Source organism: Arachis stenosperma, chromosome 8 (genome assembly GCF_014773155.1).
Source record: "Arachis stenosperma cultivar V10309 chromosome 8, arast.V10309.gnm1.PFL2, whole genome shotgun sequence".
NCBI classification, from domain to species: Eukaryota; Viridiplantae; Streptophyta; class Magnoliopsida; order Fabales; family Fabaceae; genus Arachis; species Arachis stenosperma.
In genome coordinates this window covers 43,018,549-43,035,409 of record NC_080384.1, presented here as the reverse complement: position 1 = coordinate 43,035,409, position 16,861 = coordinate 43,018,549, and the positions used below count along the sequence as shown (strand labels likewise).

At 34.3% G+C, this 16,861-nt stretch overlaps 2 protein-coding genes across 2 annotated transcripts; one reads left to right on the top strand and one right to left on the bottom strand.

Annotated features, from left to right (window-relative positions):
- Nucleotides 1-371: 371 nt before the first annotated feature.
- Nucleotides 372-7,695, top strand: LOC130944604 (F-box/WD-40 repeat-containing protein At3g52030). Its single transcript, XM_057872993.1, has 9 exons — nucleotides 372-677; nucleotides 815-994; nucleotides 2,381-2,435; nucleotides 3,379-3,477; nucleotides 3,995-4,098; nucleotides 5,129-5,218; nucleotides 5,398-5,537; nucleotides 6,467-6,551; nucleotides 7,095-7,695. The coding sequence occupies exons 1-9, from the start codon at nucleotides 487-489 to the stop codon at nucleotides 7,444-7,446; spliced, it is 1,296 nt and encodes a 431-aa protein (XP_057728976.1). The 5' UTR covers nucleotides 372-486; the 3' UTR covers nucleotides 7,447-7,695.
- A 423-nt stretch (nucleotides 7,696-8,118) lies between these two features.
- Nucleotides 8,119-9,395, bottom strand: LOC130946020 (uncharacterized). The gene is made up of 5 exons (XM_057874703.1): nucleotides 9,296-9,395; nucleotides 9,124-9,178; nucleotides 8,952-9,081; nucleotides 8,511-8,840; nucleotides 8,119-8,424 (listed from the first exon to the last, which is right to left on the bottom strand). Exons 1-5 carry the CDS (start codon nucleotides 9,393-9,395, stop codon nucleotides 8,119-8,121), a joined length of 921 nt encoding a protein of 306 aa, XP_057730686.1.
- Between the last annotated feature and the right edge of the window lie 7,466 nt (nucleotides 9,396-16,861).

Here is a 16,861-nt window from a genome sequence, read left to right as displayed (position 1 = left end):
ATTTCTATTTATGCAACAGACTTAATACCTAATCAAATATAAAAATATACACGTTAAATTTTTAAAAAAATATTAAAGTTAATTATTAGTAAAAAATTAAATTCTTTCATATGAAAATAATAACTAAAAAATTTATTATTTATTTTTTTATCTACAGAGATTCTGATTTTCTTAGTCGATGAAACTTTTGTTCTTTACAATTTTTTTTGTAAAAATAGTTTAATATTATAAATTTTTTGTGTTGGATATATTTTAAAAAATACTAATTAGCAAATAAATACAGCCACCTCATTTAAGCACATGTAGAACAAAATAGCCTTCGTCACCATAGTATTGGCCAAATGACCATCCACCGGGGGCCAGTAACTACTATCCAATTATCCAGTATCCACACAAACATTGTAAAAATAAGCTTAGCTGTCTTCAGCACTACAGTTTCTTTTTCCAACTAACGACTTGCAAGTTGCAATTATGTGACAACCAGCAATGAGCAAACGACAACAGTTTTCACCGGCGGCGGCCAATGACCCCGCTTCCACAGCCACCGCCGACGAAAGAAAGAAAAGCCGGAGAACTCAAACTACAGCCCTGTCCCTTGACCACGACATCCTGTGTATGATCTTCGCTTTCCTCGACATGTTCGAGCTCGTTCGCTGCACTCTCGTTTGCAAAACATGGTTATTCTCTTCCTCCCTCTTCTAATCTTTTCCTAATTTTTAAGCCCTAGTATATTGAATTTGAACAATAACGGGCAGATTCATCACGTGCCTCACTAAAATTTTCCGTGTGTTTTTGTCGATTGGTTTTTATGAAGGAATGCCGTCATTGAATCTTTGTCGCTGCGAGAGTTTCATCGCAGGAAGCTGATGGGTTCTTCTGAATTCCCGAAAAAGCCCCTGAGGGTAATTTTTGCAGAAATGGCTACGGAACAGCATAGGTTGGCGCTTCAAGATGGTTCCTTTCATGTTGATCAGTGGAAGGGTCATTCAACCACGTAATTTCAACTTTTTGATAGCATGTACTTAATTTCTTGGTGATGTGCATATCTGCATATATGTCGTTCTGTTGTTACTGTTGAAGGTAAATGGCAAATAGATTTTTTGACCATTTTTAGTGGAGACACACAAGCCTCTACAAAACTTAAATTTTCAAGGTTCCTACCAGTGAAACGTGAGACACATAGGACATAGTTGTCCTTTTTTTCTTGTTTTTACATCTTAATCAGTTCAGTTGCATAGTTGTTCTGATTCTTGGTAGACTAATGATACAAACACTTCTCAATTCTCACATACTCCCCCGTGATATGATGCAAAAGCTTTGTCTATACTTCTTGGCTCATAGTTTATAAGAGTAATTTTTTCATGAGGGTGGATTCTCTCAATTGGAAGATCCTCTTGACCATGTTAAGGATAGAATTTCACCATTGATTTGATACTTTTTTGGATGCATTTTAGAACCCACTATATCACACTTGACATGGGTAACTGGATTTCGCAATTGGGAGTATATATTTTCAAATTTTCATAGTCAATAACTAGTGCAATGTAAAAGTTGTAGACTACGAGTACAATTGTGAATAAATTGTGAGAACATGACACTATGAAAGGTCTTATTATTTGGTATTGAGATAAATCATATTTGGAGGATGAGGAGTTGATGGCTATTTCCACACATTCCTGGCTTTCTTTTGTTGTGGTTATTTTAGCTGTATCTAACGGTGTTTATTTAATGTTTTTCTCATCGTCATTGGTAACAGCTTACTTATGACAAGCTTAGAGATGATAAGTTTAAACCTGAGGGGCAATGTTAAAAAAGCCAATGACTATATATATTGATACTGTGGTGTATCTATACCTAAGCACTCAAGCGATCAAACTATGCTGACTTACATTCAGCCTTCACTTCTCATTCTTTTCCATTTTCCTACGAAGTCAAGACTTATCTTTAACAACTTTGACTAGTACATTATCCCTAATATGCCTCTTAGGATGTTTGTTATACATGCTCGCCAAGCAAATGATCCTTATGAATTTCAGATTCTTGCTTACAAAGAAAAAAAAAAAACTAATGTTGTACTCATATGGAAATACTATTCTAGCTTCTGGCATTTTTCCCATACTCCAATGACGATCACCACAGCCATTCATGTTTGCCATACCATAGTGGGTAAGTGGGTTATACAAAAAATCTTTTAGTGATGTCACTCCAATTCAAAGAGTATTGATGGATTCTCAATGTGAAATTCTGTATTACATGCCATGTCTTTTAGTTTTGTTTTGTCTCTTTTCCGCTCCCCTTTTGGTGTGTGTCTGTGTGATATACATACAATACATCATTGGTTGGATGGATATTGATGTTCCCTGCTTGGATTTTAAATCAGGGCTGCTCAGTGCCGAATGAAAATGGGCACAGTTGCTACTGGTGTGGGTGATAAGGTAAATAAATACACTATTTGCATATCTCATTATTTTTACTGTTTATTAAATTCTTAATGGATTATTAACTTTCATTTTTCTATTTATTTAACTTTGCTTATGGAAACAAAAAAATCATATATTGGGTGTACTAAATACAAAGTAGGTTTATGACTTGAAAATTGTGTTTTTTAAAGCATGAATAGTGGTACCTCCTTATACAGCTTCACCTCTATACCAGATAATATGTGAAGGCCTTGTGTTGTCGAAGAGCTGGTAGGGAAAATGGAAATTAAGAGGAAGGTTTCTATGTAATGCTCACCTCTATCCATATATATTTAGATGAAACTATGAAGATAATGTGAAAAAATTGAAATGATGCATGCAGGTATAACTAGAGCTACTAGTACTAGTACTTGTCCCTATAACTTTGTTATTCTTACTTCTTAGTAAAGAAAGAAAAAAGGTGAATGGAGATTCAACATAGATTATAGTGCACTAAATAAGTTAGCAGTGGCTAAAAATTCCTGTCACTAGCTTTTGTGTTGCTACTTTCTAGATGAATCAAGCTGCTAGTGTATTATCTAATTTGGATCTTTAATAGGGTCATTACTAGATGAAGGAATGCGACATATTGACCATGGAACTCAATCCCTTGCCTCCCTATTGCTCTCCTAGTGTATACCCTTTTAATTATGATCCTGCTACAACAATATTTTGATATCCAGACAATGTTCTCTATTGTGTTCTTAGGAGATGTTACACACATGGTACTTTTCTTTCTTGTACTTGTTTATGTTACTTCCTCCAATTAAGGTTATTTTGCTATTTTATTTTAGTTGAGTTTTACTTGTAGCTGACCCCACCGAGTAGTAAACGGGTTATTGTTGTTGTGATTGTTATTTTTTGGTTTTTTATTTTTTTTGTTTAGCTCTTATACTAACTATTCTTGTCATTCTGTTAGGTTATTCGTCTCTGGTCAGTAAACAGCTATAGATGCATAGAAGAGTACTCAGTACCAGCTATGCTTCCTCTGGTTGACTTTGATTTTGACGAGAGCAAGGTGAAATGGCTTGATGAATATTATATGTATTTTACTATTTGTCTTGGAAGACATGATTCCACCTGTTTCAAATATAGTATAAGCTTTTGTTGGGAGTGGAAAATCTTAGTTACTCTCAAATTTTATCTCAAATGTTTAATTTGTTAATTCTTAATCCTTTTGCATTCCTTAAAGAAAGCACGATTATTATCTATGTTATCTTTTATTTGATATGAAGACTTGATAGTTGCCAAAAGAATGTAGACTTAATGTCAACCTTGTCATGGTAGTTGATCACAAGGTCATTATTTTATCATGTTCATGTATCTTTTGCTTCAAATTTTCTGTTGAATTTAATTATGATGTTAAACATCTCTGGGCCAGTTTCTATTTGCCATCATAAGAAAATGATCGCGGCAGTTCGTGATTATAGTTTCTTGCTTGCTTGTGTCTGTATGCTCTCTGATTTTATTTATTTATTTTTATTTTTTTGTCATGCATGCTCTGTGATTTCTGAAACCTCTTTAATTATCTGTAGATTGTTGGTCTGATTGGTAGTCGTTTATGCATTTGGAGACGGAATGGGAAAAGAAGCATATTTTCTTCCCCTGAAGGTGCAGTTGTAAAAGGGTCATGCATGCGGTAAACTAAAATGAATGATCTGGCTATTAATTTTATTTTCTAAACTATTTCACAAGACAGTCAGGTTCTTCTATGCATAGGGTGAAGCAATGGCATGATATACAACTTGGTCATCTATTATTAATGGTGCTACATTGCAGCAACGATATCATGGAGTTTGAATGTTTCTGCATTTTTATTTATTTAAATTTTTGCATGGTTTGTTTTTTTATGTTGTAATTTTTTATGATCATGGGACTTGAACCAATACTCAACGGCTAGAAATGACATGTTATGCAAATTTTGTTCTCTTTGTAGAGTGTAGACTATAGAAACTGCAGATTTCTGGTGCTTACACTTCCTTCTGTATTTAACACTATGCATGTACTTGCATCTCCATTTCTGACAAGTTACTGCAACTCAATCTTGCAGTAACCCACCATTATGTCAATTCTAGTGGCTCTTTCCTGGAAAACTATATTCTACTTGTTACAATGCTTTCTCAAAGAACACTGCAGTTTCTCAAACATAGGTGGGCTACTAAAAGTTATCAACCAAATCTGGCTTTCTAATTCTCAGATGTCAACATACCCTTCCACTACGAACCCACACTATCTGCTACCTTCCATGCTGCCACATTCAGAAACCTACTTCCATCTCATCTTTCAAGAATTTGTGCCTAGGAGTGTGCATCGTCTAGCAATCCCTTTGTTTCTTTGTGACTTCTCTCCTTGAAAAGGTTTCTTCACCAGTGAGTTTAGTCCCGCTTTTATCCTCCAAACAAACATAACCAAGAAATAAAAATGGAATATGTTTCTGAAACCAAGTTGACCGTATGTTAGGACTTTATGATCAAGAATCTAAAGCTATAATAAACAGCAAAGAGAAAAGAAAAATAAAATCATTAGTTAAAACCTAGTAAAGGGCAACAAAGATAGAGATAAACTTTTACATATAAGGATTTGCAGCTAGAGATCCTTGGCTGAATTTTCTAGAATAGCTGCTTATGCCAACTGTAAAAGTTTTTGTACAAATTGTTCTGTACTTGCAGCTATTTTGATCCAGAAGCTATGGTTGGATATGATGATGGGGCCATTCGTGTTTTTGACATGTACAGTAGGAGCTGTTCTCAAATAATAAGGTATTTTGTAAGAGAGAGTGTCCCCTGTGCCTCTTTTTATGTCCTAAAATAGTCAGCTGCATTGAAAAGAATACAAATTGCATATTACGTGAATAGGGGAAAATTATAGGTTGATTTATGTGTTGTTCAGTAACTTAATATGTCATCTAACATTCATCATTGCAACTCTCTCTCTGCAGGATGCATTCGGCACCTGTAACTTGTTTATGTGTGAGTGAAGATCAACTTATATTGAGTGGCTCCACTTCGGGGAGTATTACAATTTCAGATCCTTACTCTGTCCAGCAAGTGACAACACTTAGATCAAGTGATGGCAGAGGTAAGTTTATCCCTTTTAATTGGCTATATTTGTCAGCATGATCTCTTTCAGTATACCCAACCATTTCTTAGCACAAACACCTTTTGTGGTACCTCTTGCTGGTAATTCTCTTCTGCTACTTGCTCATTTGTTCATTGTCTCTATCCTGAAGGCTCAAGTTTCCTATTTTAACATTAATCAATTCTTGTATTTTTAATGCTCTAATTAGGCTGCGTACATTACACCCTTTGGGTGCGGCTCTTTCCCAGACCCTGCATTAACACAGGAATTCAACTTCAACTGATTCCTCATTTTAAACACAAAGTTTGTCTAAGTTTTGTCAAAAACATACAAGACTATGAAAAATATGAAAGAAGTCCGGAAATAATGTTAAGAGTATAAATTCATCTGAAAGAATATTATAATAAATAGCTTAAATAAAGCCTACTAATATAAAGAGTTAATGACATAAAGTACTACATAGTTATGTAAAAGCATTGGGGTTGGTTCATATTCCTTAATCAAGTAAATTGTAACATATTTTGTTATTTCCTAAATGTAATAGTGCTTAAACTAAAGAAGGCGCTTCTCGGTTTAGCGCCTCCTAGTAAGTAGTCAACACAATAAATAAATAAATAAAAGGTGCCACCGTTTTGAACAGTTCCATCTGGCTATATAGTTTGGAAAAGGGTTGGAAAAGGGTGATATTTTGGTAATAAGTTTTAGAAACAGTAGTATGTTGGGAAAACAATTAAGAAAGAATAATCCCTTCTGACTCTAATTGGGGTTTAAGAAAATGCTAGGGGAGTAAGGTAGAAGTACTATACACGCTATAAGAACGAACGATAGGATTTTATAGAATACTGTATTCTGTTTTGAACCAAATATTTCAAAGGCATTATTATTCTTTCTGTGCTGCAACTGAATCTAATTTATGGCTTTCCTGTCAGGTATAAGGACCTTGTGTTTAAATCCCTCCTCTCAGCTACTGTTTGCAGGATCAGCTGTTGGATATACTTATTGTTGGGACCTTAGGTAAGCAAACAATGCCGTAATACAGGCTAATTTTTGTTCATTAATTAAGCAAGGACACTGGACACCTAATTATGTGAAGCTAGTATATGTACATAGAAATCCAAAACTAAATGGTTTTAATAAAGTTTGCTTGGACATTCCTCTTGCGTAGTTGTATCATTCTGAAAAATTTAGGACCTTTTAGGCTGTGTTTGGATTCTGTCATTTAGAAAGAAATACATACAGATAGAAATAGAGACACACGCACACGCACATACATACATGCACATACACAGGCACATATGCGCGCGTATACATGTAGAAATTGTATCTCTATCCTCTCCACAAGTAAGCAAGTATCTGGCTGCACACACTGTATTTTTATCTGAGATACTAAAATATCCACACATTGTTAAGGTTTGGGCCTTGTTATTTCATCTTAACATAATTTTACTTCATGCATATACCCTTTGTGATCTGTTTTTATAATTTAACCAGTAACCACAGACTATTTGCTGCATTTTATTTATCATGTCCTGAACCTCTTTTGTTCTCATCACGCAGGACAAGGAAACAGTTGTGGGGCAAACGAGTGAGTCCGAATGTAATATACTCTGTGCAACATATGCGTGGTGACAGATCAACACTAGCTGTTGGCGGAATAGACGGTATCTTAAGATTTGTGAATCAAAATGATGGTACCATTGTTTCAAGTTGTATCATGGAGGATAAATTGATATCAAGTCCTTCAGGATCCTTTCAGAGAAGGAAAGGAAGAAGGTTGCCAGATAACTACCTAAATATTGATATCATTCCTACGAGTGCTAGACCTTCTATCACATGCCTAGCTGTCGGAATGAAGAAAGTTGTTACCACACACAATTCTAGTGATATTAGATTGTGGAAATTTACCTGAAAAGCTGTACTTCATATTTTGCATAGTCAAAATTTTATGTTATTGGTTTGTGGTTGTCTTCTAGGATGAGAAGTTTACCATCTCTTCACGTGCAGTACACCATAAAATTAAGTTGGTTAGTATTAGAGTCGTTATAGTGTAAAAACGGAGAACTTTTAATAAGAAAAAAATAGTAGGTATAGAAAATGATTGTGTATGAAAATTATAATGTTCATAAAAGAAAAAAAAAATCAATGCCCTTTGTATATGATTAAATTGTCTAATCCTTTTCAGTAATTTATTAGATGATTTATACTAACCAGTAATTACCGTTGAGGTTTGCTCTAATTATTCTCAGTCCCCTATAACTGATTAAATTTTTTTAAATTTTTTTTCAAGGTAGTAGGTTATATTTCATTAATCAATGAAAAATAAAATATAAGGATGTCCAAAATAGAACAGCATAGCAAAAAGTGGGAATCTCCCAAAAAATACATCGATGGTATACATCCAATTTTGTATAGTCAAAATAAGAATAAACTAAAAAACAAAGAAAGGATAGAGTATTAAATTAGTCCTCTATGTTTAAGTGTAATTCTGTTTTGGTCTTTAAGGTTTAAAATGTCCTATTTGAATTCAAAAAATTTTTATTTAGTTTCAATGTAGTCCCACTGTGAGGTCAAAGTTAAATAATTAACGATATGTCTTACATGGCAGCAGTACAAGAATAAGGTCGATAATCTGGAGAATATGGGCGGTGGCCTTCTGCTTGGCCAACCAGACCCTCCTATAAGTTGGCATGAACTCAAAGTGTGCCTCCGTCGCATTCAGCAGTATCTTGATACACACGGATGCATCAGCTCTAACCATCGGCATAATGAAGGCCGAGATCACCTGATAATCAAGATTCCTGTGATCGAGATCGACGTTGCGAGACAAGTATGAGGTTCGTTGTACCGTTTTACCTCCTAAATACCTTTGCGCTGTCGGAGACTTAGCCTAATCAACCATGTGCACCCGTTTCCAAACTCAGAACACTTTCCTACGTACCGGCGATAATCAGACTCCACCACTTTGTACTGTACCTGGCTTCGGATGCTATACGTCTTCACGCTTAACACATCCTCCTCTTTATCCTGAAACTGCTGACCAACTTGAAACTTTGTAAGACCCCCAGTCCCCTGGGTATCTCTAGCACCAAATTCAGTGGGTTCCGCAGGAACCCCCTCCTGTCTCATGGCATCCAAGTCCAAAGAAGAAAAGTGCGGAGGGTACTGCTGAGTCCCAGAGTTAGAACCACCACTAGCCCCAGCTAGGTTACTCGCTACAATGTCATCGCCACTATCATCAGCAATGAGGTCAAGCTCCACATCATCATCCAGCAATGCATCATCGATCTCAGCCAGTGTCCCACACTGCAAAGAAATCGGCACCCTCTCCACGATTCCAACCTCTCAGCCACCACTGCAGTTGAGATCAACGACGAACGACGGGGACGCGACAGGCTCCTCCCTAGGTGCATTCACGGGCACAGACGAACATGCACCAACGGGTCTCGAGCTAGAACCGGCTACGGTTCCTAGAGTTTGGATATTCCGGTTCGAACCTCCCAAGCTAGATACCACATCAACCAACTTTGCCAACAGCTCAGGTGCTCTGAACTCGCGAAACTGGCAATGACAATGGAACAGGACCTACAAATCCTCGTCACTCCCTATAACAAAAGAATCGTACTTCACGTCATCTCTAAGCACTGAGATCAAAATGCGGTAGAATAACTTCTGAACTCGTTTCACGCCTTGCGGCCCAAGTTTCTATATTATAGAATTCAAGAAGTCATCGAATCTCGTCGTTAGTCTCATAAAAATACTCAGAGAATTTTTATCAGTAAACTTCACACCGGAGCGTGTCTTTCTTTTAATCGACCCTCTATAATGCACCAACACTACAAAACTCTCCTCACTAGCCATTTAGTCTCACTCAAATGAACTCAATTCACGTTCACACCATATTTATACACGTCTGGGGCTTCTTAATTCGAAATAGCCCAATTCGAATTACATACACATCATTCGAATAAGATAGATTCGAACTCCCCATGACTAATTCGAATCGAGGTGATTTGAACTTCTCCTTACATAGTTTGAATCAGTGTGATTCAAACTATTCACACTGCAAACTCCCTCACTAATTCGAACATGGTTGATTCGAATTACTAAGATTTTTAGTTCAAAAGAATTTGATTCGAATTATATAGAAACATGCTTTTAGTTGATTCATGTCTCATTTTTTCGTTTGGCTTAATCACGTAAATTCTCATGCAAGCTGGCTTAATACTGCCATTTGCCCTAAGTTTTGCTATATAAACCAAACCATTAACAATTGATTGAGGTGTAGATTAAAAATTTGACAAAAACATAAAAATAACTTTAATATATTTTAAAACAATAGTATTTAAATACTTAATTTTTAAAATATTGGTAGCAAGAAAAAAACATTGTATTTACTCTAACTTTTTTCCTCAAACCTTCGCAAATTCCCTTTCTTTTAGACGGAGACTCTTTGTTCCATATTTATCAGCACTGGTAGAGAGGGAATGAGATTGGGAGTGTCGATAGAGGCAACAGGACCCTAGGGTATGGACTAAGGAAGAATTCAGACGGTTGGAGACGATTTCTCTCACGATCTTTGTGGACAATCTCTCGGAAGGTGTCACACAAAAAAAGTTGTTTCAATTGTTCAAATAGAAGGGGTAGGATCAATGATATCTACTTATCTGGGAAGTTAAAGGAGGAAAAACTATATATATTTGTCTTTATCAGTTACACAACAAAGGGATAGCAGAAATGAATCACATGAGCTTATTGGAAAGAAGACTGATTGTTGATGAAGCTAGGTATAGGGGATAACAAGACAAATGTGGTGAGTGATGTTGGGTCAAGAAATGAGAGAGTGAGCCAGTGAGGGCAGGTGAGGATTTGGATGGGAGGAGGCAACTGAAGAACAATAATGATGTTCAAAGAGGCTAGGTGGAAGGTCTATGCGGCAAGAGCGTTGTCAATGACGACTGCTAAGGAAGTTTACTCAACACTACAAAAGGTCTCATTGGCAGCTCGCTTGAGCCGATAGACTTTTAAAAATTTCGAAGGATGCTGCAGGATCGGTGGCCTAATATCAGAGTTCATGAGATGGGTGGGTATGAGGCGATACTTATACTGGGGAATGAGATGAAGGGGGTAGACCCGGTGGCTGAATTGCCGGTGGAGGATCGGGACGAGGATATAAGGCAGAAAGGCAGAAAGGCAGAATAGTAACTCTACGAGATTTTAAATGAGTCGTGATTTTCTTATTATTATCACAATTCTGCAAAGGGGAGTGTTAGAACCAGCAATTTTTGTGTTTTGTAACAATCATTAATAGTATTTTTAATAGTGTGAGATTACATTCAATAGTGAGAGATTATTCAGTTTTCTTTTGATAGTTAAGTGCTAGCCACAAAATACAAAAGTTGTTGACCTTCTAGACTTTTCCTTCTGGAAAATCTGCTCCCAGGATTGTTAAAGAGCATCAGATGTGTCTCCAGTAAAAGTGAAATTGGAAGAACTAACTAAACAGAATCTTAAAATTATAGGAGAGAATGAGTAGCCCAAGCCCTTGTAATATTGTTTGATGGAGTCCTGATTTAGCCAAAAACACTTTAGGAGCATGAAGAAACTTGTGCTCGTCGTGGTGCGAAAATCTCTTTGTAGAGAAGCCCAAGACAGATTGGAAGAGAGAAAATCCAAACACAGATATTCAATTTGGTGGGAGAAGGGAGAAGGGACAAGGGCGAGACTTGATGGCTCTGTTAGATTATGGAATGACGAGTTGAGATGGAACTAAGTTTGGTTGTAGCTTGCGGTGGTATCAAATTGGCAGAAGGTGAATTCTTTAGCACAAAACAAAATAGGAGTTTGAAATTTTAGGATAAGTATCGCCTCATACCCACTCATCTCATGAACTCTGATATTAGGCCACCGATCCTGCACCATCCTTCGAAATTTTAGAAGAGCATGATAAAGAACTTTTGAATTAGTAATAAAGTTGATATTGTGGATGTGGTAGAGATTAAAAAAACGGAGATAATTATGAAATTTGATATGGTGGAGATATAGAGGAGTGGTAGTGTAAGGTGGGAGTTTGTAGGTTATGAAAAGGTATCGAGAGGTTTGATTCTTATGTGAGGGAGGCTATCTTTAGGAAGATCAATTATTTCAAAGGTGTGCGGTGACTAAATCTCCATTTTGGTCCCTAAGATTCATGCGATTACTCATTTTGGTTCCTGAAATTCAAAATTACCCATATTGGTCCTCTAGATTTAAGTTTAGGCACCAATATGGTCCCTCAATTCTTTCCGACGATGACTAAGCAAACGAAGATTGCACCCTCCTTGTCACACTAGATGATGAGTAAACGACATTGTTTACCTTTGCTGTCCAAACAAGTTAGAAATGAAGAATAGTAAAGGTAGAGAAAAAGACGAATACTTTATTTTGGGTCTCCATTGTTTCTTCTCCCTTTATATACAAAATGATAATATTTCTGACTTTTTTAGGTGCCAAGGATAAACGGCGTCGTTTACCCATCATCCAATGTGGCATGAAGGGTGTCATCTGAGCACTCCGTTTGCCTAGTCATCATCGGAAAGAGTCGAGGGACCACATTGGTGCCTAAACTTAAATCTGAAGGACCAGTATAGATAATTTTGAATTTCAGGGATTAAAATAGGTAATCGCGTGAATCTCAGGGAACAAAATGGGTATTTAGTCGGTGTGCGGTGGTTGTGTGCAAAGAGTATTTTGCTGAAAAATACTTTTCATTGTGCTTTTTATGTGGTATTTCACACGAGTGAGGAGAAGTTGGAGTGTTGGAAGGAGTTGAGTTTTGTAAATGATCTTTACCAGATTCTTATGTACTGGTGAAAAATTTTAATGAGATAGTATGAAAGAAAATGAGCAATTAGCTGCCAATATTTACAGAGTATTTCAAAATTTGGACAAATGACAAAACTTATAAATCTTCCTCTTAATGATGAGTAGGAACAAAAGAATTTTTTGAAATCTAAAAATAGATGTTCAAGAAGTTATCCACAAATCCTTTATAAGTGCGAAAGACTGTGAGAAGGTTTAGGTGTTTAGAAAAGGTGTAATAGTGAGTATATCTTTATTTTATTAAATTAAGCCTTTATTTTGTGTTATTATTTACCTTGTAATAAGTTCAATTTTATTATGTTGAGCTTTTTTTTAAAAGATTGTATTTGTTTTTTTTTTTTACTAAAAATAGGATATTCAAATTCGTAACCTCTTAATTGAGCATGAAAAGACTATGTTATTTGAGCTATTACTCATTGGCATTGTATTTGTCTTTTCATCATCAAGTGTAAATAAGTATATATCCTTCTCATCTTACATTAATTCAAAAAAAAATTTGATGAAGGATAAAATTGGGTAAAAAATAAAAATTTTAATTAAATTTATAAAGAATAATTTTTTGTGTGTCTTTTTTACTAAAAGAAACAATCTTTATTTTTCACAAAAATTTCATATTATACTATAGCATTGTTTCATTAATTATTATTATTTTCCACCAAAACAAATAAACTCATCTTTTATCTTATCTAATATCATGCTGATATTCCATTAACAACCGTAAAGATAGTGAATAAGAGTATTTGTAAAAACTAATATGATTTATAAAAAAAGTGACTCTTACCACAAAGTTATTAAATTTGTTTTTATAAGAAGATGTTTTATTTTGATTGTTTGGTGATTATATGCTATATTGGATTTGCGTTTTTTTTTTATTAAAAAGTATTTTTGTTTTTTTTTTTAAGTATTACTTTTGCCCTGATAACAATATTTTAACTATTTTTATTTTAAGACTTTTTATATTATTTATCATTATTTTATTTTTTAAAATTATCTAAAAATAGATAGATTTTCAATTTTTTTATTTTTTCTATATGAAGAATTTTTTGCTTTATAATTTTAAGTGCATGATCTAATATTTGATATAGTTATTCTATTAATTTAGAAGAAGAGCTTTTGTTTCTTTCTTCATTTCTTTTTTTTATTAAATTATGTTTTCAAATACAAATAATAGATATTTCTCAACATAAGTTTTGAAAATTTTCTTCAATTAATTGTTTATTGGGTAAAGTATATTTTTTGTCTTTAAAGTTTGTTAAAAATTTTAAAAATTTTACTAAGTTTTAATTTGTTTCAATTTTGTTTTTGAAACTTTTCATTTACATCAAATATACTCTTGAGAACTAAATTTTTAGAAAATTTAGGAACAATCCAGCAATAATGCATGACATATGTGTCTTATTTGCTTGTGTTGAAAGTTATTCTTGTGAAATTATTGCTAAATTCAACCTAAACTTTTAAAAAAATTAGCTCTTAAGAATATATTTGATGCAAATCGAAATTAAAACTTCTGAGACAAAATTAAAACAAAATAAAACTTAAAAATATTTTTAAACTTTTTAAAAATTTTAAGAATAAAAAATATACTTTAGCCTTTTATTTATTGTCATTACCTAAAATTTATTTGTCTCTCAAATTCCATTACTTCTTTTTGAAAACTATTATATGATATTTTAAATATTTTAAGAGTAAACCTCACTCCATCCCCTAACAATTTTTATAAGTGATGACCTGCACTCTAACAAAATCAAGATATTCTAACTCTTTTGTTAAATTTTCTGTCAAATGGTAATGGCAAAATTCTAATTGTATCGTTAGCTGCATATGTGTCGTTGTACAATTTTGTTAGGACACATAGCGCCCCCTGTTGAGTGGTTAAGATGATTGCGTCACTCCCAAAACGAAGCGTTTCACTTTTCCAGCATCATATGAAGAGGATTTTCCAACCATCTCTATTCGCACCAACAATTACATGAAACCCTAAGAACACACTTGGAGGAGCAGTTGACGAAGGACCAACGACGACTTGATGTTGCAATGACGGCGAATAACTGACGGTGGAATGACATCATCTTGACTGAAGTAAGTCATCACTTTGTGCTCTATTTTTGAAATCTTCCAAACCGGTGGTATGATCCTCTGTTCTGATCCCACAAAAAGCTTTTCCAATGCATGTTTCCATCAATTAGGAACTTGCATTTTGGTTTGGCTGTGGTCTCTATGGCAAACAGCTTTGCCATTGGCATATCTCCATTGCAGAGAAATTTCTGCTTCTGAATTCTCAACAGGCCTGTGATTCTCATAAGAGAAATTTGAGAAATCAACTTTCAGTTGCTGATGGTGCTGCACCGTTGAAGAAACTGTCGGAGACATGAACCTAGAGCTCACCTCCCAGACCTTAGGTCGGCGGTGGTTAAAAGGTATCGACAGCGGTGAAAGAAGATGAGGGACAGATGTATCTGGAATAACAGTAGAAGTTTTGATTTTCGCAGAATCCATTACAGAATTTGAGGTTCTACAAAATTACATGGTTCTTGTACTTGGATCAAGAAAAAATCCTAGAATGGGTAGTGTTCAAATTGGGGTAAATGAAAACGATAAAGCTGGAGATTTTGAGGAAGAAGAAGCGTGAGTGGATCGAAAGCAGAGGTTTTGAATGAAAGAGAAAGAAAAAGACGATGTTATTGAAGTAGCCGTTGGAGTAGGCAAAACTGGTATTGATTTGAGAGTGGGCAAAACACAACCGTTTTGATGACTCAGTAGGGACTATATGTCCTAACAAAATTTTACAGTGACATATATGCAGTTAACGGTATAGTTAGAATTTTGTCGTTACCATTTGATGAAAAATTTGATAGAGAGGCTAGAATGTCTAACGGAATAAGTGGATGAGGGTCAGGATGGAATCTTGAAGTTAAGGTGCGGGTCTCACTTATAAAAATTGTTATAAGGAATTGGGGTGATGTTTTACTCATATTTTAAAAACTTCTTTATTTATTTTTTATAATAGTAAAAAATAAATAAAGTAGTTTGTCCTTTTGTAATAACCACCCTTTCCCATTCTAGAAACAAAATTAAATTTAAAATTTGAAAATCAGTTAGGAGATGAGTTTAGAATTTTGACTATGGATAGGAATCTAATAACGTTCCTTCTTTTAAATTTAAAATTATACCAGTTACCTTTTTACAAAAAATATATAAATAGGGATACATCAATAGGTAAAAGATCACCCCTTTCAAACACTAATCCTCCACCTTCTCTCTCTACAGAAATATTCTGCAAATACATGAGTAGAGAATTATGCTTTTTACTTTTATGTTTGGTATGTATTATGCTCTATTATTATTTTTACCATCTATCCATGTTATCATGTTTCGGTGTCTTATGTCATTAATTATCTTTTTCCTCTCCTTTATCCATATTGATCATGTTTACCCATTATGTTATTCATGTCCTCTTAAGTCATTAGTACATTCCTTCTTATAAGTTTTATTCAATTATTTAATATGCCATATTTTCATTATGTGCATTTATATAATTTTTTAATTTATGCCATTATATTATTGAAATTCCTTTTGGATCGAGAGTACATACCCTTTTATAAGTTTTATTCAATTATTTAATATGCCATATTTTCATTATGTGTATTTATATATGATTTTTTAGTTTATGCCATTCTATTATTAATATTTCTTTAGAGTCGAGAGTACATATCTTTTTATAAGTTTTATTCAATTATTTAATATGTCCTATTTTTTGTACTTTAATATGATATTTTAATTTATGCAATTATGTTACTAATATCTCTTTAATTAGAGAGTACATGCATATACTCTGCCATATAAAAAAAGAGTGATCGATTGAGATGATTCTTCGGTAAGGGAAGGTAATCGCCAAAATATTCGAGATAAGAACTTCGATAAGGGAAGGAGACTCTCATTTTTATACCGGTTTGAGCTCAATACCCCTTCCATAAAAGCTACAAGTTAAGAAAGGAGAACTATAAAAAAAGTTTGATTATAATTATATTTTTAAGGTTATTTTATTAAGTTATGATTATGTTGATGTTTTATAAGTTATTATCATTTTTATTTTACGTTTTTACAAGAAAGGTTCATAATACATGCCATGTCATATGATTTTTAAATTCCGCATATGAGCTCATGATAGATATGGAGGTATTACATAACACTTTTACAAAGACTTTTTAAGTTCTCATCCCTTCTTTTTTCATACTATCTCTAGAGGAATATGACACAGCGGATGAAAACGACGTAGAGTAACTTATGAGTATGATCCCTTGAAGCAGTTCCAACTGCGTGTCGTAACCTTCCTAGATACGAACACTTCAGCACTTCCTGAACGCTGAAGTATTTGTATCTAGGAAGGTTACGATAGGCAATTGGGGTTCTCGTTCTACAAAATTTCGACTTAAGTAGATAGTTTTGAGCATGGTAGTAGTAGTTGT